Source organism: Lissotriton vulgaris, chromosome 2_1 (genome assembly GCF_964263255.1).
Source record: "Lissotriton vulgaris chromosome 2_1, aLisVul1.2, whole genome shotgun sequence".
NCBI lineage: Eukaryota > Metazoa > Chordata > Amphibia > Caudata > Salamandridae > Lissotriton > Lissotriton vulgaris.
In genome coordinates, this window is record NC_141687.1 from 829,754,911 (window position 1) to 829,779,305 (window position 24,395).

Below are 24,395 nucleotides of genomic sequence, written 5' to 3' on the forward strand. Positions count from 1 at the left end.
GGTCTGGGTCCTTCAAGGAGTCTACTAGTGTCTCCCAAGCCTGTGCTATCTCAATGGAGCGTATTCCTCTCCTCGCCGCTCTAAGTAAACCTTCTCCCTCATAACCAGCCTGTTTTTCGAGCTCCTTCCGCCACACTGCAATTCGTGTTCCCCTAGGGGCTTTCCAGCTCCTCTTTTTTTTCTCGTTTTGCTAAGATAAAAGTTAGATCTTGGAACCTGGTCGTAACCTTTGTTTTGGCGGTATGTGGGAACCAGTTTAATAAGCAGTGCCCTGGTGTACAGGCGACCTGTCTGGAGAAAATATCAGTTAATACTTTCATGACTTCCTCCCAATAAGGCACCAGTGGAGGGCAATCCCATAGCATATGTTTAAGGTCCACTCCTATTTCCCTGCATCTCAGGCATCTCTGCCCACTTTTTAAACCCTATAAAGCACACTGACAGACTCACAAGACTCATTTTGAATACCGTTGTGGAATGTCAATGGCTTGAACAACACATTTAAAAAGGGTGCAGTCTTTCAGTGTCTCAAAAGATACTCACTACCTGTTATACAACTACAGGAGACTCACCGAATGGGCAATAGGACACTCTTCCTTTGCTGTGGCGGCTATAATAGAAATCTCAAACAGCAGCAAAACAACGAAAATACTGTGAACTCATAGGGTTTGAAGAAGCGATCCACAACACTGAGTGGGAAGGACCTGGGCTCAGGGATGAGCACTTACAGCACCAAGAGAGAAATTATGTGGCGGTCACTCCAGCAAAAACTGCTGGACTCTACATCCTATCTCATACAGTAATGCAATATAAGACTGACAAGACGGATACAAGGCAGGGAAACTACTGCATTGGCTTACGAACAGAGACCTAGAGCTCCATATCAAGCCTAGTATAACTTCATCCATAGACAAACATCAACAGACCCCATACTGATAACTCACGAATTTGCATTCTACTACACTCGCCTTTATGCAGAGCAATCCCCGACTCCAGCTGAGAGCGAACATCCAGTTGTGAATTATCTAATAATACCTAAACTCTCACATACATATGTCGTCAGGGACTAGAGCAATCACTGACTGAAGAGGAAGTCATAATAGCAATGTAATCACTTCCTGCAGGAACCCCCTTGCCCCAGTAGACACCCCCTTGAACTGTGTAAGGAATATGCATCACACTTGATGCCACTGCTGATGGGACTGTACTCCGAAGCTCTAGATTCCAGCAATCTACCATATAACTTACGGCAATTTCTTATCTCAGTGCATCTGAAACCTGGGAAAACATCTAATCACTGTATGTCATGCAGACCTATCTCTCTTATTAACCAAGAGACAAAGCTTTTGGCAAAAATTCTGGCAAATAAATTACTGAAGGTAATCAGAACAGTGGCGCACCCAGATCAAAATGGGTTAATGCTGGAACACAATACCCGACACTGCTTAAGGCAACTTCATACAGCAATGGCTCTGTCTGCTACGACGAAGGGCCACAGGATTGTGGTGTCCATAGAATTTGAGAAAGCTTTCAACTAGGTACAATGGGACTTCATGTTCTGCGTTCCAGAATGCATGAATTTGGCCCTTGCTTTAGACCAGTGGTTCCCAAACTTTTGACTCCTGAGGACCCCCATTGAGTCACTACTGGAAGCGGGGGACCCCCAAGCAATTTGTAGGATTGAAATTTCAAACATTAAAACAGTAATTCGAAAATAATTAATACACTTGTGTACACAAAACAAATACTCGAATTACTTAATATTTTAGGGGCATATTTACAAGCCCCTATCACCACATTACTTTTTGAGACGTTTCAGTGGCAATAGGGGCTTCGCCTTATTTACAAGGCAATGTTAAGCCACTTAACGTGGCTTAACGTGCCTTGTAAATAAGACCCCCCTTTCAGCCAATGCTTAGCGTGAAAGGGGTGGGCAGTGGGTGTTGCGGTGGGCGTTTCCCCTACAACACCCATTGATTTTGACGCTGCACCCTATTTACAAGGGCAGCGTAAATGGGAGGCAGCGCCAAAAGTAGGGCCAGGGAAACCCTGGTCTTAACTTGACAAAACAAGGTGAAATGCCAAATTTCTCCTCGTTTTTGTAAAACGCCTTGGATTGTTTATGTTCAGGAAGGTGACCCTTCCTGTACATCAACAATCTTTTTTTTTTTTAAACTACATTTTGTAACTTCCATGTGTGCTGCATTAAGCAGCACACATAGAAGTGACAAAACGACATTTCAAGATTGTTTATGTGCAGGAAGGGGGGACCTTCCTGTACATAATCAATCTTCCCCTGTTAAGTGTAGCGCCAGCCCAGGGGAAACGCAGAGCTGCACCATATTCTTGTACATATGGTGCAGCCCTGCGTTTCTTAAGTGGACGAGTGTGCTGTTAAGGCAAAGAGGCTAACGACACTCTCCGCCACTTCTGTTGTATTTCATATTGAAAGAATTTGCAAGAAAACAAAAAAGGTTAATGGGAAGGTTGGTGCTGCATTTCCGTGACTAACTTTTCAATGGTTGGTTTTATTTAGCAGTACGAGGTTCCTGCCAGGGCCAGACTGGAAACCCAAAGCAGCCCTGGCAAATTATTTCAGACGAGTCCCCATACGGTGCACACCAAGTGCAGTGAGTGAACCTGACCACTACAAAGGGGGCTTTGGGAGGCTCCCCCCTAAGAAAGTTTGGAAACAATGGTGCAGTCTCCAACACATTTACCATTATATATTGAATTGTTTGAGCTTTTAACCCCTTCGATGCTCAAGGCGAGCTCAGCTCGTCATGAGGTACACTGCTCGTGTGCTCATGACGAGCTGAGCTCATCATGACCGCGCCCGATTTCATTATGGCCCAGCACAGGAGAAGGATATCATCAGCAGGGATGGTGTTAAAGAATAGTAAATGAAGACCTGACTATGCACCAGAATACGAAAATCTTTCTGGGGGTTCTTCAATGATTCCCCCACTATCACCCTCCAACAGTGCTTCTCATCTCTCCATAGCCCCTCTGTCACGTGTATCTCATTTTTTTATAGCATCTCTCATACCATTGTAGGATGTTAGAGCAATTTACATCACACACACATAGAGACAGTGAATCATACGTGTAAATCAGCGTATAGAAAATGTTACATAAGGCAAAGAGGACTACAAGGTGTAGAACTGACATGTCATTCATACTGGTAGGCATTTTTAAAGAGTGCTTGGTCTGGAGAAGCCCAGACTCAGGATTCATAACATCAGTGGTTAGCATTGACTTTAACAATAAAAATTTATTTCCACCCACATCAACCTTTTTAGCAGCAACAGGATAATGAAAGACTGGGAAAAAACATACGTTACAAACGTGTACCTTGCAGTTTGCAAGCAGCTGTTTGATGACAGTTTATAGGTCACTGTGCTAGATTACGATTGTCATGTATGAACTGCACTTTCACAAAAGAATCTCTCTGACAAAAGTGGTAACCCAATAAAATACTGTTTTTTAAAATGCATGGTGCACGTTCTTTGCAGTAGGCATATTAACTCTCTGTGCTACATTAGATACGTCCAAGCTGCTACTGGACAAAACTCATCTCTCTCCAGAAGGGACATTAATCACTGGCATTAGCTTGACTCTTTTATTGTTCTTTGAAAACTGCTAATGAAACAAGATACTTTGCAGTGCTTTTAAAACTGCTGCCTGCGGACCCCCTGGGAATGTGTCAGCGACCCCCTGGGGATCCGCGGACCACAGGTTGGAAACACTGCTTTAGACGATATATACCTATATTTTAATCGAAACAATGGATTAAAGTGAATGGAGAACTATCCCCTGCGTTCACCATTGAACAAGGAATAAGACAGGATGCACCCTCTCGCCCCTTCTCTTTGTCCTGGTCATGGACCCACTGGATGAATGAATCAGGTGGATGCTCAACTAAGCAGCTTCCACTGGCCTGATAGAAGAGGACAGGATCTCGCTCTAAGCGGACAATGTCCTAGTCTACCTTAGTGACACCGAAACCTCTCAACACAGTTTGATGCTAATACTAACAATTTATATGGATGCATCAGGTCTTACAGTAAACTGGTCCATATACACATACATCCTTTTAATTGGAGCACAGGATGATATACATATGTTGACGAACCTCCAATAGGCAGACCAGCACTTTAAATATCTTGGTATTAATTAACCCCCACCAGACAGAGAGCATGAGAAATCAATGTTGTATCCTTTAATCTCCAGCTTTAAACAAAACATGAGTAGGTGGGAAAGCCTACTTCAAACGTTATCAGGCAGGGGGGTCCTATTGAAAATGGTTTCCCTTCCCTGATTGCTGTATGCCCTACACTACTATCCATAAAATATACCTGCCACATTCTTCCAACCCTTTCAAACAGTGATAGTGACATTCCTATGGAAGGGGGGGCCAGCAGCGAATTGTCTTTCGCAAATGTGTGTTCGGACCATACAATGGGGGCCTCGGAATCATGGATATAAAATATAATACTGGGCCATATCATCCCGATCAATGATTGCCTATTTACGGACCGTGCAGATCCAGCAACTGCCGCAGAACCTTGGGTCCTCAAACAGCAGAATATATTTGATCTCCTCTATGGGTAATCAAAAAAGCTAACCTTCCCCCAGCTACCCTTACATCATTAACCTGCCGGCACCAGGCAATGAGGTGGAATGAAAGGTACAGTGTGGCAAAGGGGGAAAAAAGTATCATGGACTGGAAACTGGCTGAAACCCACAGAGACTTTAAAAGGTGTCAAACCAGGTACAATTGGAATTTTTAAGCAGGGTGACATACGGGAGGGCAGCTTAATACGCACATTTCAATATCTCAGGGATATTTATGAAATGCATAGGTCACAATTTAATCACTACCTACAAATATGACATGAACTTGAGCAACACCGAGCCTACAGGCCCTTCCAGAAAGAAGACACCTCAAAGAGATCCCAAAGAGACACACATCACAATGGCCCACTTGGGGAAGAAGGAGTTCTCAAAGATATAGTGCACACTAGTAAATAATACCACAGACCTCATAACAGCATTGAGAGTGATGGGAGTGCGAAGGTGGAGCATTAGAGGAGGAGGACTGGGTAGAGGCCCAGATGGCCCCATAGTATTAGCTGTCTCCATGAAACGGAGGCTGATGCAACTCAAATATCTCCATCTGGAATACTACATCCCCACATGACTGAGCAAAATGAAACATGGCCTAGACTCACTTTGCCTATGATACAAAGTGGACATGGGAACATTCTTCCACACTGCAAGGGACTGCCCAGTAGTGCAACGTCGCTCACACAATATATGCAATGTCCTATCTTTGAAAGTGGGGAATTGGGTGATACTGGAACCTAAAATGATGTTCATGAGTCTGATGAATGAATGGGGAGAGTAGGTCCACCAGACTGTTGGAGGCCACGAATCTCATTCTTGCCAAAATAGACATTTGCCCGCATTGAAAGACAGAGCAGGCACCCTCTGTGAAGGACTAATGGTAAGGACTACTGCGCCAAAGCTGAGCAATATGTCTGCAAATCAAGAGGTTGCCCTGAAAAGCATAACAAGGTTTGGGGCCCTTGGATTGCCGATTCCACAAACATCAATGTATGATTGCCTGGTGATGAATGCCTTTCATATATCTGTAATACAATGGGGGAGGAAGATGGGTTTTGCGAATAATATTATTACTTGTTTGAAATTTGTGAACACTAAATATGTTGAAATCTTAATAAAAAAAAAGTTGAAAAAAATAATTAGATCATTCAATAAATCTCAAATTGTGCTGTAGGCTTTCAAAAGTCAGCAGTAATACAACAAATTAATTGATGGTTGCACCTTCAAACAGGACATGAACCCAACTTTCAACAAACACCCAAACCCTGCTGCACATGGCAGCAGGGTCAAGCCGCAGAGCTAGGTCTTTTCCAACACCCCCAGTGCAGCTAACAACAACTGTGCACTGCCTTCAACCAGGCCCCATATCCAACCCACCATTTATGGCCAAACTCAACCCAGCGTGTATGCACAGCCACTGCTGCACAAGGCCTTTGACAATGCACAGCGATGGATAGCAGTATGCCCAATTTTTCAGGCAAGCACTGTGTTCTACCCCACGCATACACTTTCTTGTACAACTTCGGCCATGTGTTGCATGAGTTACGCATTGGTCCTAGCATCCGCCCAGGCTCTACACCCATCCCTCTGCAAACACCTGAAGATAAATACCTCGTATTGTATTCTCACTCATGTTTTTTTCTTGTTAGACCCGGCCTCGTGGCGTGGTCCTCCCTGACCCATAGCGACCCAACCCTGACTCGTGCACCACACCAGGCCCCTGATTATCACGGCCTACCCGGCCCACTCCCTCCATGACCCCGCAGAAAACACTGTACTTCCCCGTCCTCACCCCCCATCTTCCCGGTCCCGGACGCACCCAAACCCTATCGGCCCGAAGGCCTCCGGTGACCATTCCCCTGCACCTAAGATGGCCGCCCCAGCCCCAGCGCGACCTCGGCCCTAGACGCGCCATGCCCGGCTGGGGGGTAGAGAGCTCCCAGTGAGCGAGAGAGGGAGGAGCAGTTTCTATCACACCTCCAGCCTCCCCTTGAGAGATGGGTTTCGATCGCCCCTCCGGCCTCCCTGAGGGCTGGCTCCACGCCTGCTGTGTGTCTGGGATCCCTCCAGACCCAATTTGAAAGGATCACAGGGCCGCGTGGCAGGAAACCACCACAAGCGACCCCCAGGTGCTAAGACCCCTGCCTGCGAGGACTCCGGACATCAAAGAGGAGCAGACCTATAACAAGGGGCGCTCTGGGACTATCAGCAGATTGAATCCTGGAACTAAGAGAGCCCTGCTGACGTGGTCGAGGCTCAACGAAACATCGAAGAAGAAACTACTCGGACCCTGAAACCTTGGTGAGCCCTGCAGACATCGTCGTGGCTACCATCTGGCAGAGACGGACTTCTGCCTGAACCATCTGAGCCCTGCTGACGTGGTCGCGGCTCCCTTGCAACCTTGAGAACACCTGAGCCCTGCTGATTGGATCGCGGCTCCCCAAACGATCGTAAGACTTCCGACATCCTTGCTCGAGCCCTGCTGACTTGGTCGCGTCTCGGAGACTGTCCTGGTCCGGCTGGACCCAAGATCGTATCGTATCCCCCGGCTCGAGGATTTAGAGCTGTGCGCCGGATACCCTGATCCTTAAGACTGTCCCGCTACTCCTACCCTTACCGAGACTTTATGAGCCCCTGCTCTACTTGTAAATTTGAACCTTGCGGATCATAAAGGTCCTGATATCTTACTAGATAAAGAATACATTCTTCAGAACCTACGGTGTGGTGTCTCTTTGTCGAGTGGTGCTAGCTCAGCGCGTACGATCCTAGATACGAGACTCTTCCGCAGAAGGGTCTCCCGCCAGTGCTCGGCTGTATTCCTAGGAGAGGTGGGTCACAGGGTGGTCAGGTACAGATTCTGTCCTCCCCTGGGATCGCCCCTTCTAACATTTCTGGACTGATGATAATGGTTTTTCAACTCTACACACTGGGGCACTGCCAACCAGGTACCAGTGCATGTACTCTGACCCCAAAAACATGTACAACTTGGCAACACTCCTAATTGACATATTCAACTTACCTATTAGTCCCTAATATATGATACCCAAGTCTATCCAGGGCCTGTAAAGTTAAATGGCACAATTATACATGTCACAATTGGACTGCAAACACAAGGAGATGATGAAGGGAGCGCTGAAACTTTTCAGACACTCACCTCCAGTCACAGATCTGGGTTGAATCCATCATCATTCTTTAGCTCACTTCGCCAACCCTGTTCAGACACAGCTAAACACAAATCAGTCATGACCCTGTGCCTCATGGCAACAGTCCAGCCCGAACTGCCAAGCCATGTCTTCCCTGGACCGGAAACAAGCATCCTGGGACCGGTTTTGGGCTCACAGCCCTCATCAGCCAGGCTAGCTTGAATCCAATGGCAAAGTGAGCAAGGGACCCACTAATGGACTGCAGCACATATTGTACTACCACTAAAGTGACAAAGCAAGGCATGCCTCTAGACCTTCCCCTGCAGCCTAGGTAGGCAGTTTTAAAACTGCCATTCGACATGGACCTAAACTTTCCTTTAAAGGTTAAGCCTGTCTCTTAGAGACATGTTGTATACACTTTGTGGGCTTACAGCCTGCTCATTACTTTACATTTGTTTCGTCAAGTGTCCTCTCAAACGCCTTGCTTGCAAGAGGTTAATCTTCCCTTTATGTCCCTCCTTTTCATGTGTTAGTCACTCCCACAGAGCCTAACTCTAATTATTTGTAGCCTTTCACTTGTGTGCATTTAGGCTTGTTTCTGCGCACTATTTATTTTCTTTTGTTTCTGCATGTGCTTCAGGAAGGTACAGTTTTCTTCCTCTTCGTGTTGTTGTGAGGTGTTTTCAGAGGCATCGGAAGACTCTCCAGTCACACAGCTGCTCCCCCTGCCTTTCGATATCGAATGTGCAAAAGATTGAAATAGCTGGGTAAATCTTGTTCTTATCTTGGTTTTATTTTTATTAGCTTGCACTCCATCTACAAGTCATCTGTCGTATTTCCTCACTGGTGTTCAGGGTGTATGGCAGCTTAGTTAACATTCCTTGAGCAGCCCGGAAATCTGCTTTCTACGTTTTTCACCCTGTGAGCGCTGACTTTGCGAAATTAATGTTGCAGCAGCTGCTCGTTCCGGAGAAAATCCTCACACTAAACACAAAGCAGTTTTTGGTTTCTGCAAGGAAATATTTTTTTTGTATGTATTTAGGTCGGAAAGGAAGCTACTTTCTGTAAACAGGACTGTAAATCATGTTCTTATCTTGTCACATTTGCTTAACAGTCAAAGACCAAAATCAAATGTCAGTCGCTGTTTTCAGATGGCGCCAGTTCCGTGCCTGTCCTGCTTAGACGTACAAAACCTCAAGAATTTTTTTTTTTTGTACAATGTATTTGAAGTGGGTTTCTATGAGGGAGAATGGCATAGCCACACTAAATAATGGACACATCTGGGGACTGAGAAAGATGGAGTCTAATTTCACCCCAGCCCTACCGGCCTATCAGACTCTGCTGGCTGTCGAGAAATCTTCCACATTCCCTCATAGCTACTGTGGGCAAAATGGCCTCCACACAGCTGTCTGCCACTTTCCAGGAAGTTTAGTGCAACTCAATATACAAGGGAAAATGCCTGTCCCAGTGCTGAAAACATCCTTTCCATCTTGTAAGCTTGGTGGTTCTCTTTAGAAGGTAGGATCTAAGAAATACAGATACCAAGACCATTTCAAGAGAAATGTATTGTTTATTTTGAGTTCAAAAGATCTCAAATGATAATAGCAGCATGTTACTAGCCACTGTAGACCAGGCTATATTAATCCGAATACTAATGACCAGTGTGTGGAATAGTATTACAGGTTAAGACTATGTATTTGCTGTCAAATACCAGTTCAGGATATTTCTTTTCTAGCTGCCAAGGCACTCTGCATGTACCAGGTTGATTTGTTTCTGATTCACAACTGTGTTGGTCTTACCTTTATGGGCTGATCTTGCTGTTCTATTTTTACTGCAGTGCACAGAGTGGCCTTGCTTGTGCCACTTCCTCTGTTCATGGTTCCTTGATAAAGGCAGGAGGCCTGGGGTAAATAGATCATAAATCGGCCAAATATAACAAGCCTTTTTTTAACCGTGCATTTGTAGCAAAAAAAGTGTACATTAGGGTCTGGAGTTTACGTGGACCCTTTGTGCCTTCAACATGTTCCAGCGTCCTAGTCCACTCCTAAGAAGTATACCTAGGTGATGGAATGGAGTCTGATGCCAGTTGTTGGTGCCATTTTACCTAAACTGAGAATCCGAAATGCAGTGCATTGCTGCAGGACTATTTTCTACTCCCATCATTACATAGCGTGTTGTGCGAACACATATACAGTTCAGTTTAATAAAGTTGAGTGACCCCAATTATAGGTCACTCTTTAATAGCAGTCCTCATTGCTAGCTGTAACTCCTTCTGTACCATCTCACTGTCTCCACTCTGGGCTCATCTGTACTTCCAGGCCTGTCTTTCTGCACAATTTAAAGTTCTGTGCAGTCTGCTAGCTTAAAAAACTGTCAGCTTATGGGGTGTACCCTGGATCTATATCCTTCAGAGTATGCCAGAGAAGCCTCAATAGTGTGTCAAGTTCAGGGCATGACTCTTTTCAACACTAGAATTCCCCTGCCTAAAGGCTAAAAGGATTTAAGTTGTGGAAGTCCTTTGCACTCTTAGGTACTTGATTGAGATGTATAATCTGAGACACTTCTCCACCATGGATCCCTGAACAGTTCTTTTTAAAGGGCGATGGCAGAAGATCCTTCAATTTTGTTTTACCCTGAACAGAATAAATAGGTAAATGGGCAGCTAGAGGTTTGTTAACTCTGTGGGGGAGTGTCATTCATATCGCTTTGGGATTCCCAGGCTGTGACGACACAGCAATTGTTTCGGGTTCATCTCTTCTCCGGTGGTGCAGTAAATGTCCAAGTTAGATCAGTCTATATATATATATCTGCACCCAGGTATGCAAATGGAGACATGTAGGACCCAATTCTCCGCTCCAACTAATGAAATTTGTTTAAAAAAAAGGCTGGGATATCAGCAGAGAAGACCTTTGTCTCTTGCTTGCGGGTAGAACTTGGGAATGCTAAACTAGACTTACAGCACTAGCTTCATAATTGGAAGCATCCATTTACTCATGAGCTCTGACGATGTCATCGCTACCATGCAGTCAGGCTCCCTCTTCACCTATAATTGCAGCCACCTGAGCCTGATTGTAGCAGAAACACTGGACTAGGTTCAACTGAGGGCTTACGTTTGGTGTCCAAAACCTCCACCTGAGAAGTGCCTTCTCAATGCCTAAGAGTGAGAAACCATTGCCATCATCATTGTGCTTCTGTGCCTGGACTGACCTACCTTCAAGGCCATACTAACCAAAGACACATATGTAGTTGGGTCTGATGAGCTCACCATGCTCCAAAGACTTTCAAAACCCAGCCAATAGTGTTGGGCACTGATGCTGTCTTCATGGGCATGCACAAGGGAAATCCAGGGTGAGTTACAAAACCCAGCACAATAAGGAAGAAAAATGCATTGTGGTATGAGAAATACAAAAAAACCCTATTTTTCTTTTCTACAAGTGTCTCCACATCTACCTTTAGACCTTTTCCCTTCAGTTCTGTGAAGACAGCCATGAATTAATTTGATTAAGAGACAATGTCTGGTGCATATCAGCTGCCGAACTGGCACCTGGAGCTGTATGAATTATTAATCCAATGTAACAGGCACAGCTCCAGCCTTTAATTTTATACTTTGCTTCTTTTCTCTCCACAAACGCTCTCTCTTGCTTGTGTGCTTCTCCCCCCAGCTGCACATTGATTCCACCCGTGCCCTCTATGTTGCTTCCACCAACCCGCCCGCCCCACCCATTGTTGCTTCACTCCCTCCCTTGCATCCCCTTTTTGCTTCATATTGTTTTACCCATCTGTTTTAAAAAAAGAAAAACGCACACTTTTGCTAGTTCTTCTTCATTTGATCTAGCTTGGATCTGTTAACCCCTTCCAGGCTGATGACGAGCTGGGCTCGTCATGGCGTAGCCTCCTCGCACGCTGATGACGAGCCCAGCTCGTCACGCAAAGTGCGTTTTCGCAAATCTCAGCGTGCGAGCGGAATAACGCTAGCGCGCATGAGGTTAAATAAAAAGAAAAACACGCCTGTGCCAATTTGTAGGTGTGTGCCTGCGTGGTACATATGATTGCAAAATTACGCTGGTGGTCGTGTAATAAGCTTTTTCTAATTCTTCTTTAGCCACACTGCACAGATCGAGGGATGCTGTGCACATTGCTAAAAACACATTTACAAAGCCAGTAGGTCAAAGTTGAGACCTAGCAGCTTTGCCAATGCTTGTTAATACTTATAACTCACCCTAAAGTAGAACCTACATGCCCATAGGGAAGGGTAAATGGTACTTAAAAGGTAGAGAATGTGTACTTATGTTTTATATGTCCTGGTAGTGAGACATTTCCAAAGTAATTTTTCAATGTGGTAAGGCTGGCTCTCTCACAGAAAACCACTGTGTTACATTATAACACTTTTTAACGCATAACGTCAGTCATTGACTAGGTAGAAAAGGGGATGAATAACTCATATTAATAGAAATTTAAAATCCAAGGTAATGTTCAAATCAGATTTTAAATTACTATTTTGAAAATGTCACTTTTAGAAAATTGTCACTGCTGTCTGAGGCAAACGTGCCTTTCTGCCAGTGTTCAGCGTAACCAAACTGATAATGGCTCTCCTGTTGTGAAATGTGTACTGTTTGCTCCTAGACAGTGCACAAAAGGCTTGGGTGTGGGAAGATGTTTTTCTCCCTAAGCATGACGGCATGGGGGCTGTGCCTAGCCCATTTCTAAGCTTCGAAGGAAGCCTACCCTGTCACTGGCAGATGTGGCTCACACTCAAGCTTGCCTCCCTTTTGCTCTCATAGGAAGCCTGTCTCCAAACTCAGTGGAAGGGGAAACTACCCCAAAACTGGTTTGAAGTGACCAAAAGGGAGGGTTTACCCATTATTATAGCCACACATCTGGATGGGCACAGGGATCTCTACACAGGGGAAGAAAGGTTTTGCCATGTTGGTTTTAGGTAGAGAGGGGCACTGTGGATAGTTTACAGTAAAACACTCAGGAAGTGCTGCAGTAGTGGGTGAAGTCACACCTAGGAACACTTTACCCCACTAGTAAGGCAATGGCCAGAAGTTTTCCCCACCTACAGGCTTGCAGTGGCCCTAAATGGGGCACCCCTGGTATCCTCTTCAGAACACCTCTGGACCTCTTGCAGACAGAAGAAGAACTGTACCTGCTGTTGTGACATGTGAGGAGACCCCCAAGTGCTGGGTCAGCTCACACTTGTACCGAGGACTGATAAGTGGCTTCCAGGTGTTGGTTGGCTGACTTACGGTTAAGCTACAGCAACAAAAAAGCTGCAAGAAGTCCACTTTCCTGAACAGCCCAACTGACAAGTTTCAATTGAACCTGCCTTGGAAGCTGCTGGTGGTTTCTCCTGAAGTGACTCCCAGCCACGAAGTTATGTCCCTAAGGTCCTGGGTCCTTTAGATAAGTGTCAGAGTGTAATCCTTTTGCCTAACCCTAAAAGCAGATATTTAGAAACTTTTTCAAGGATTTTTGCCTGGAAAACCGTCAGAAAACTGGGACCAACCTGCCAAGTCAATCAAGCGAATGTGCATTGCATCTAGAACAATGGTTGAGGCTGATTCCACTCTGAGCTTTTCCACAGAAGCAAATCCACTTCAGCAGTACATTGCAAAGAAGGTATCTGGCCTTGTTGAGCTCTGATTGGCTACAGCTGGCAACCATGCCCCCCTGGAGGAATCTACGCTTCAAAAATAAAAATTACGTCCAAAAGTAGAATTAGTCATTGGGTGAAGGTGGCAAAAGTATCTGGTCTGGTCTTTTATCTGACCTGTGCTCAATCGCAGTCAGCTTTAAACTTTACCATTGTTCCAGTCTAGCACGACCAGTTGCCAACGGTTGGCGATTTGTGCTTTTTGGAGCTATTCTTATCTCAAATTAAAAACAATCATATCTCTGGTTCCCTTTTTTGTGATTTTGTCACTTTTGGATCATATTAGTAATTAAAATATTCTCTATTTTTATACATTGTAGTGGGATTTATATTGTGTTGTGTATTCAACTTTTTAACTGTTTTGGTTCTTCTAAATGCTTTACACATGTTCTTAAGTTAAGCCTATCTGCTCTATGCAATAGCTTCCAGGGGTTTTGTCAGTTTTAAATTACTGAAACATTTACTGGAGCTAACAGGGACAGTGTAATTATTACTTTTGGTGGACTACCATCCACCCTAACTAATACTCTTCCTTCTCACTCTGCTCAAACAACATTCCCGTCACTTTAAAAAAAAAAATTAACATGTCGTAAGTGATGTAATATTTGAGGTCATAAGCAGTGCATGATGGCGCCACATGTTATAGCTAGATTTTAAAAATGTAAGTTCTTGTCTTGAACCAACACCTAACTATAATGTCACTTTAACCTTTGTTTAGTTCGGTGAAATTCTGGGCTTTTTTTAAAACATATGTCAAGGTCTTGGAACCTAATCTAACTATAATGTCACTTTAATCTTTGTTGGGTGTTTTTCAGTGAATTTCTGTTTTTTTAATCATTTTCTAAATTGGACCAATAGCCATCCTTTTGCATGCAGCCATCCCCCCTCATGCAAACAACTCACACTGTGCATGGCCTGCAGGTGTTGGCAGCAGAGTCTGGTCCTTGATCAGGCCCTGCCCCCAAAGCCCCATGTATGAATAACCCCCGCTACGCAAGTCCTTTGGCCATGAGGACCCAACCCACATTGTGTTCGCATTTTTAAAAAAAATCTTTTTTTCTGTACTGTGGTTTCTAAGCCGCATGCTTTGTCCACATGGTACTGCAGTAGCGTACAGGCTTTTCTTTTACTGGTACAACTTTAAAATCACATTTACAAGCAAAGTAAGCTTGCACGCCACAATGATATCGTGGGAGGGAAGCTTGGGTCTCGTAAGACTACTGAGGTACCTGCAACCAGAATTTATTTCGTTTTTTTCATTCTGGGACCAGAGGGGTGAGTCCCTTTGGCACCTCACCCCTCAGAGGGCACTGGCATCAGGGTGTCCCTACCATGCCCCCATATACCTTTTTTTTTTTTCAAACAGATTTAATTTGTCAGGTTCCAAATATATTGCAGGGCTCTGTACAGACTACTGCACAATTTGATCATAGACTATTGACTTTGACATTTTCAATTTAAAACACAGAAGATAGAATGGCAATACAAAAAAAAATCCAACTCCCCCACCCCAACCCCTCCCCCCTGATCACACTATGCACCCACAAATTGACCGGATCATTTGGATAGAACAAAGGGTCCTCCCATCAGAACATCCCATCGCACGGTATCCCCCGATTCCCATTATGAAAATAAGAGTCACCTCTGGGGGTGGTCCCTTGCCACCGAGGCCGGTTCTAAAAGCAGTCCACGATAGTCCGCCCACTGTTTCCAAATTTTAAAGTGCTTGTGCGGGCACCCCCTGGCAATGAAAATGGGTTTCTCCAGGCCCATACAAAAGTCTAGACCATTCTTCCATGCAGCAACTGAAGGGGCCCTCGGTGCCTTCTACGCCCTAGCTATGTCCCTTTTTGCCAGGGTAAAGCCCAAATGCATTAGGTGTCATTTATAGATATTGTCTCCTATCCCTTCCATAACATGTAGCAGAGCAAGCTTCGTCGAGCGGGGGAGATCCCAACCCAGTACCTCCGATAGACAGGTGAAACCCCCCCCTCCAGAAACGATCTAAGGAGAGACAGTGCCAGACAGTGTGTATAAGTGTACCCTCCTCCCGATTGCATCTAAGGCACACAGGAGAAGCAATCCGCCCGCCCTCCGCAACGTACCAGTGTAAAGTAGACCCTATGCAGATACCTAAACTGGACGAGGCGAAGTCGTATTGCTATGTCCGCCCCCTTGGAGCCGCTAAGGCCTCTGTCCAGTCTTTTTCATCCAATGGACCCACATAACACTCCCAATCCCCCCGAAGTTTCTGTAGCATGGGGGAGCAAAGGGTAACTTGGGCCTGATAGATCTTGGAGATTTTGCGTTCCTGTAGCTCTCCCATAAAAACTTTCGCCTCCAGTGGGCTGAACTCTGACAAGGACTCTAATCCCTCTAAGGTAGGGGACAAAGCGTGCCGAAAATGACGGTACCGATAGAATTGGGACTGCGGCATGTGGAATTCCTTCTGGAGGTCCTGGAAGGATTTGAGTGCCAGTCCCTTCATAATATCACCCAAGACCGAAATGCCTACGTTACCCCACCATCGAAAGCCCTGCAGGGCCGCCAAATGCGGCAATCGCCCATTATTCCATAGGGGAGTCTCCAGAGTTAGTGTATTCCACCACCCCTTCCTTTGCAGCGCCCGCCTCCAGACCTGAAACACAACCCTTGTTGCTGACGGCAGCGAGCTCCGTAGAGGTGCTGAATATAGGATCGTATGTAGCGAGCAGTCTCCCATGAGTCGCCAACCGCGTATGCAGGACCTTCTCTATTGCCATACCACCATTCATTTAAGACTAGCAGATTTGAGGCCTGATAGTACGAGTGAATGTCAGAGGATGCCAGCCCCCCTCAATAGTTTGACAAAAAACACGTCCACAGGGCCACACACACCTTATCCCCCCCCACCATAGGAACTGCCCGAAAGCGGCATTTACTTGTCAGATTCATCGGGGTGAAATCTGGTAAGGGTGATTCTGTAGTTGATATAGGGAAGTGCCACCATCTTAAATATAGCCGATCTTCCATAAATAGACAGGGGCATACGGGACCAGGATTTAAGATCGTCACGCACTCGTTCCCACACCGGGACCAGGTTGCGCTCCCAGGAGACAGCGGGCACATCCGACATGAAGACACCAAGATATCCTAGCCCCTCCTTTGCCAATTGCACCGACGAGACCCACGAACCCACGCCTGTCCAATCTCCAAGAGTCCACAATGTAGACTTACGGGGAATCATATACAGTCCAGATGTCTCTCTAAAAATCAGCATAATACGCAGTAATCGTGGTCCCGTCCTGTTCACATTCGTAAGAAAGAAAAGGACTTTGTCCGCATATAATGCAATCCTGTCTGACAGTCCCTATGTCCATTCGAAGCCCTGTACCTGTGCATCAATTCGCACCCATGCAGCCAGAGAATCCATAGCCAGGGCGAATAAATAATGGGAAAGGGGGCAGCCCTGTCTCGTGCCACGCCTGATAAAAAACGTGAATGAGGTCACACTGGCTACCCACATTGACGCTATAAGTCAGTGTTTATGAGAGTTAGGTAGGAAAGGCCAGCCCCAATGCCCCTGCTGCCCCAGCCAACACCCATTGTGGTGCTGGTGGAAGACAGGTCTTTAACTTTGCTCCAGCCTGGGTAAGAGCAGCATTTTTCACTTCTCCTGCCCGGGTGGGAGCAAAGTTGTGTTCCCTGCCCAGAATAGTGTGGATACGGTTTACCCGCACTCTTCCAGGCAGGGAGCCCCAGTGTCCACTGCCTGTCCCTGCAGCCTGGGTAGACAGGTTTAAAACTGCTAATTGGACTTGGCAAAATAAACATTTTGCCAGATTTAAACCTTCTTTTTTAATACCTTTATCTCACCCCTAAAGGAGGACCTACATGCTCATGTGCCAGAGTGAATAGTATTTAAAATGTATGGCATGTGTACTTATGTTTTATATGCCCTGGCAATGTGGTACAGCGGCTCTCTCACAGAAAACCACTATGTTACTTTATAACACCTTTTAATGCATAACTTTAGTCTGGGAATATGTAGAACAAGGATTCAATTACTCATTGTAATAGTAATTTAAAATCCAAGTTAATAGCCAAGTCAGGTTTTAAATTACTATTTTGAAAATGGTATTTTTAGAAAGTTGTCATTTTGCTGCCTGAGTCAACTGAGCCTTTCTGCCAGTGTTCAGTGTAACCTGGCTGTTAATGGTTCTCCTGTGTTGAGATGTGTACTGCTCCTAGACAGCGGACAAAAGGGTTGGGTGTGGGAAGATGTTTTTCTCTAAGCAGGGCTGTGCCCAGTCCCCTTCCTAAGCTTCAAAGGAAGCCTACCCTGTCATTGGCAAATGTACCTCACACTTCAATCTGCCTCCCTTTCACCTCATAGCCTGTTTGTCTCCAAACTCAGTGAAAGAGAGAGCTTCCCCAGAACTGGTTTGCAGTGACCCAAACTGAATGTTTTCCCATTATCATAGCCACACCTCAGGGTGGGCACAGGGAGCTCTACACAGAGAAAGAAATGTTCTGCTGTGTTGGCTTTAGGGAGAGAGAGTCACTGTGGAATAGTTTACAATAAAACACCCATGAAGTACTGCAAAAGTGGTTAGGGTCATCCTTAGGAACTTTTGCAGCATTGGCGAGGCAGTATCCTGGGGTTCACCCAACCGATGTTATTCGGGTAACCCAGTGCCGGTAACAGCACATTACATGCCAATAAATACCAATGGTTTTTACACAATTGTGCTAAAGGAGAGTATTCCAAGTCGAGAACTCCTCAGAGCCAAAAAGATTTGTAGCACTGAAGAAGAAGATGGTAAAATTGAAAGGGAAATGATCAGGAGATGTGAACTCATGGGCTACAGTAAGATGACATTAGATACAGCAAAAACCAAGGAGATGAAGTGTAACAGAGAGGAAATTTTGTTTAAAAACAAAAAGAAGAAATATTCTACAGGTGACAGTTGTAGGCTGTTGGTTAATGCAAGACAAAAGAAAGTGAGAGCTATATTGGGGAAACATTGGCATTTACTGAGGAGTGATCCCATAATTGGGAGTGAGATGTCCATGAAATTCCTTATCACGTTTAGGAGGGCTAGATCTATGAAAGAACTGTTGGTCAGAAGTGATGTTGGAAAGGACAAGCAATTCTAGTTGAAACCTAAGGAAGGTTTTATAAAATGTAGTAAATGTAAAGCCTGTAGAAATGGGAAGAGTGCAAAAGACATCAACAGCCCAGGCAAAAGGAAGACCAGGGTACATTTTAATTCTTAAAGTGAATATGTAGCATATACACTCGGATGTCTCGATGCTAAAACCTATGTAGGTAGTACCACATTATCTACAAGATAATTCAGTGCCTTGAAACCCTCACAGGTGACAAGCAGTGCTCTACAAATCCACCTTACATTACATCTGAGAGTTATCAAGAATGTAGATACTTCCTATCCCGTAGCTAGACACTTTCATGTAGTGCACAATGAAGATAAGACTGGATTGAGATACAGTGTGATAGATGAGTTAGCCAAAGAGGTACAGAGAGGAAACAAGGAAAAAAGAGCTGCAAATATTTGAGTCAAAGTATATTCTGGCGTTGGACAGTAAGGAACACAGAGGTTTACAATGACACAAAGAGTTACATGTACACCTGTGAATTCATAGGACGTTTGGCTCCATTGTAATCCTGTTCATTTTAATTTGAGAGATGATACAGAGTTTACTTCAAGAATGCAATGTAATCTCACTGTTTGCAAGGCCTTGTTTGGCCGAAACGTGTAATGGTGGAGAGCCCCGATTATAGAGGCGGTTGAGGATCACAGGCTAGATACAAAGAGTGCAAGGCATCAAACCATGATTTTCAAGCCAGGACAAGAAGGGATGAAGATCCCAGAGCTGGATTTAGAGGAAGTGAGGGTCCAAGGCCTAGGTGCAGTGGCTTACAAGGGGCCCAAGCTATAGAGTTGTGTGAGGATCCCAAGTTTGATACAGAGGGTTTTAGAGAGCCAGGCTGGATGCAAGGGGTGCAAGGGTGCCAGGCTGGCTAGAGAGGCTGTTAAGTTTCCAATTCTGGTGATTGTGAAGATGTGGTTTCTAGATCTGGATGTAGAGGAATTCAGTGTACCAGGACAGGTTAGAGAGGATGTGTTTTTCACAGGTAGGGGTATAGATGGAGTGTGACTCCTACACCTGGATTCAGAGGCTATTGGACATCAGGTTAGCTACAAAGTATATGACTGCTTAATTAACATGGTATACAAAATAGGATCTTAGGGTCTCAGTGAAGGTTGTTAGGGTCCTAGTCCAGAACGATTGGGCACGGCTGTGGAAGGTTCGAGAACCTGTTTCTAGATTCACATCGGTGAACACAGTGGTTACAGTGCGTAACATTCTAGGCTAAGAAATATGATAGCCAACGTCCTGTATATAGAGGATGTAATGGTAGCCAGTCTGAATATAGTGTTACGTTTCTACTTTTGCAGTAAAGCTGCAGCTTTTATTTTTGCACCAAACTCAATGACACTGATGCACAGGGGTCAGAGGGGAACACAGCGCTCCAACTATGGAGTGTATATTGGAATCAGTGCTTAGAGGTGCCAATGACCAAAGAATGGATCATACTTATGGACTTCCTATTTCAAAGGGTAGTTTATCAAACTCTTCAAAGACCCAGCAAATAAAATGGGGGGTGGGGGGTTGAAAATCAAGATGGGGATTAGTTTATATAGACAACCAACAAAAGGAACTTGTCAGTGATTCCCGTATCAAGTAGTTCAGAATGTACCCTATATAAAACCCCATGTTGACTTCAGCACCTGAGGATGAGATGCCAATATATAGAGCTCATTGTGTGCCATACATTGAACCAGCTTTGTTTAGTTCTGAGAATATATCTGTATCTATTTGATTCACTGGCATTATATGTGAGCATCTCACAAACCACCTCGAACTTCACCAACTTCTAGACAAAAATCAGTCAGCATTCAGAAAGCACCACTGCACTCATCATGGCTACCAATGACATTTGTATCATCCTGGACCAAGGATAAACAGCAGCCTTATCCTGCTTGACCTCTCTGCGGCCTTCACACTGTCACCCATAACACTCTAATCAGAAGACTCAACAAGATTGCCATACAAGGATCTGCTCTCAAATGAATCTGTTTGTTCCTCACGGGAAGAGCCCAAAGGGACAGGCTGACACCCATCACATCAAAGACTAAGAAAATGACATGAAGAGGCCCACAGGGATCGTCCCTCAGCCCCATCCTTTTCAACATATTCATGACACACTAGCCAACATCATCACGATCATCTCCTAAACCAATGACACCCAACTCATCCTCTCCCTGACGTACCAAACAACCAACGCCAGACCAACTTCATCAATTCCATGACCATGGCAGCAGACTAGATGCGAACCAATTGCCGGCAGCTCAACTCCAACAATACAGAAATACTGGTCTTGGGCAACAAGAACTCCCCATGGGACTCCACCTGGTGGCCGTCAGAGCTAGGACTAACTCCCACGCTCACAGACCACACCAGAAATCTAGGGCACATCCTAGACAACAAGCTTAACGTGACAATTCAACACAATGTGCACCTCCAGCTTCCACATCCTACACATGCCATGAAACATCTTCAAATGGTTGCATCAGAACACCAGTCGAACCGTCATGCAAGCTCTAATCACCAGCAGGCTAGACGAGGGCAACACTTTCTATGCTGGAATCTTGCAACCAATTCAAACGTCTCTTGCACACGTACAAAGCCCTAAACAGCACAGGACCAGAATACCTGAACAGCCACATACACTGTCACCATCCGACCAAACATCTGCCGTCTGCCTCACTGTCATTCGCACACATTCCCCACATACACAAAAGCAATACTGAAGGTTGCTCATTGTCCTACATCGCACCCAAGACATGGAACGACCTCCCTCAACACATCAGAGCCTCCTCCTCCCTTCTAGAGTTCGGTAAGAAGCTAAAGATTTAGCTCCTCTTCTAAGCACCGTAGGAATCAAAAACCTACACACCTACCCAAGCGCCTGTATTACCTCTTGTGTGATTAGTGCGCTATATTAATTAATATAACATAACAACATTATATGTCATTATTCAAAGAACACAGTTTTGTCATTAAAACAAATATTCAGTCTTTTTTACCCAAAAGGAAGTAAGAGGCCATATTCCTTGCTTTCATTGGTTGGGCACACTTGCTTTCCAGTTGTACAGAATTTTTGAGGTTCCCAGGCCTGAGTTAAGAGAAAGCCAGGCAGTGGCGTAGTGAACCTCTTCTTTCTCAGCTTCAGCGGGGGTGGAGTTCACACATAATTATTCACGAGCCTTGTCTGTCTGGACCTCTGTGGTCAGAAGCTCTTAAAAACACAGTGTGAAGGAAACTGGAACCGAGGTCCCGGATGCAAATCCAATCAGAGAAAAAGAGGCCCAGAGGGTGAAATGATGAGATAAAGAAAGGAAAAGAGTTTGCAGATGCATAAATTTCATAGGTGCAGCAGGTGCAGTGCCACACAAGCCAAGAGGCTTATTGGGGCCACTGAACGCTGATTTTGCTGAATTTTAAGAAATAAATGGCCGCCGGGGGAGGGGGCATTTCTTTCCTTGCACTAACGCCCGCAATACACTGGCTATGCTACTCAGACTGTGAGAGAGCACGCTGGATGGAAGAGTGAAATGAATGGCAAGTGAAAAGAAGAAAGAAACTGACAAGAAGGAAGGCCAATACACATGAAAAGATGCATGCAGGTATGAAAGGACTAATGATATTTGGAAATAATATTTGCATGAGTGGATGAAAGAATGGCTGGAATTCTGAAAGGCTGGATCAATGAGTGGATGGACAAATGGAAGCCTGGATGGATGAGTGAATTGATAAAAGTAGGGTGACATGATGGATGGATGAAAAAGAATGGATGTATGGATGGGGAGATGGATGAATGACTGGAATTGGAAGGATAGAATCAGTGATTGAAGAGTGTAATGATGTGAAAAAATGGATAGACTGAATGGTAAATGATGGATGGAATGGTGAAAGAATGGTTGTATGGAAACATGAAAGGTTGGATAGAAGGATGGATGGATGAAAGTCTTAAAAGCTAGAGGGATAGATGGACGGAAGGTGGGATGAGGAGAGCTCATCTAGGCTGGCATGGCTTACTTGCTTTGCTCACCTGACGCATTCTAGGTAAGGATCAAAGTGGGGGTACTTTAATTTTCTGGCTACTCCCTTGAAGTCAGGACCCTGTGTTTGGATACAGAGGGTTTGAAGATGGTCAGAATCTACTTAGAGGTCCCAGGTCTTGATAAAGTGTTAAAAGTAGTCTCCGAATTTCCATCCACCTTATCCAAACACACTGACTCTTCACCGCAGCTGTGCAATATTACTGCTTCACATACACTCCTTGCTGAGCTCTTTGCATTGTGCTATCTCCCTCCTTAGCACTCTACAGGCACATGGGCTCCTTGGTGTCCCCTTTTCAAACCTGGTGCTGCTTAGTGACTTCTCACCTGGGGGTCATCGTCTCCTTGGCCTGGTCGAGTCACCGCTCTCCTGCCATTGTCCACCCAAGCAATCCACAGAGGCTTTTACTGGCCCTCTTCCATAACTGTGTATCGTAGGGGTTCCTCACTTGCCCTCTCCCATCTTGGCCCTTTTTAGGGACCCATCATAGCCCATCACCCATGTTAGCTCTATGCATAGATCCCCTCACTGGTTGTCTCCAGACTTACCCCTCTGGACAGAGCCCTGACTGACTCTTTCCCACCATATGTTACTGCATAGACCCTTTGCCCTTCTCTGCCCTCCCACCATTGCTGTCCCCATCAAACCTTCTCCAGGAGTTTCAGCTTCAGCCTGGTCATTTGGTCGACCAGGGAGGGATCTGCCATCCTCGCAGAAGGGTGTCCGATGGCTAGTTCCTGGAGTCCGGTGATTGTCTGGTGGTTGATGTGGTGCAGCCAGTGGCTGGCGTCCGATAGCCAGTGACTGATGGCTGGGGATTGGAGAGTGAGTGATTTCCTGTAACCGGAGTCCTACTGCTGAGATCCGGTCTCCGATCTGTTCTCTCCTTCTTCCCCCAATCCTGAGGCCTTTTCATACACGGTTTGCTTCTGCTGGTTTATTAAAGGACGAGCGACAAGGTAAACACTAGAGTGCGTGCGCCAAGTGGCCGAGGGTCCCTCACTGGGTCGCCCGATACGCGCTTCAGACGGTCTGTCGGGCATGTATTCCGGTGGACATGTTGCTGTCCCCGCCGCCGGCCTCTGTCCCGTCCTTTGCCTGATCTCGTTGCTACGGCCACACGCCCTGCTAACAGCTTCATCTCCAGGTGGAGGTCACGTGACGCGGCAGCACCTGGCACCGGGCTCTGGTGAGGTGCAGCTGAATGAGTGCCGGCGGCGGCACGCGAAGAGGCGGGTCAGGCAGAGGGAGCGCCACCGAGGGGTGCATCGAAGAGGGGCTACAGGGACGGAGAAGGCAAAGGTAGATGAGGGGCCATGAAGAAAGGGTCATGGTTTGGGTTATTAAGGGGAAGGCGATGTGAGGACCGGGGGGAGCCGCAGGGACGTAGGAGACACTAAAATTCTGGGGGGGACAGGGACAACCTTGTGGACTTTCCAGTGACCCTATACAAATCACTGCCCGTTAAACAAATACAATCGCATACTTTCGAAATGAAATATTTAGAAAAGCAGGCATGTTGTCACCGTTTTCATGTATGCTTTATTGTTATTTACATTCATATAGTAATCAGACCAAATGTTAAAGAACCATGTATATGAATCTTGCTGCACCAAGCAAACAAAGGTCGCTGACTAAGGGTAGGGGCGTCGTTTTTGCAAGTGCATTATGATTTGAAAAGTACCTGCTGCTGCATTCCTGGTCTCCAGCAATTTTCAGGCAACAATAAAAATGTGAAGATAACTTTGTTGATTAATGTTCTTTATTGAGAGAGA

General features: G+C 45.5%; 1 protein-coding gene across 1 annotated transcript in view; it reads right to left on the reverse strand.

Moving 5' to 3' along the window:
- Positions 1-23,769, reverse strand: part of C2_1H21orf58 (chromosome 2_1 C21orf58 homolog) — a 113,682-nt gene extending 89,913 nt beyond the window's left edge. Inside the window, exon 1 of the mRNA XM_086958710.1 lies at positions 23,268-23,769. Within this exon, the coding sequence (XP_086814836.1) occupies positions 23,268-23,327 (60 nt within the window). The 5' untranslated portion in view covers positions 23,328-23,769. The remainder of the gene's footprint in view (positions 1-23,267) is intronic.
- Positions 23,770-24,395: the final 626 nt, after the last annotated feature.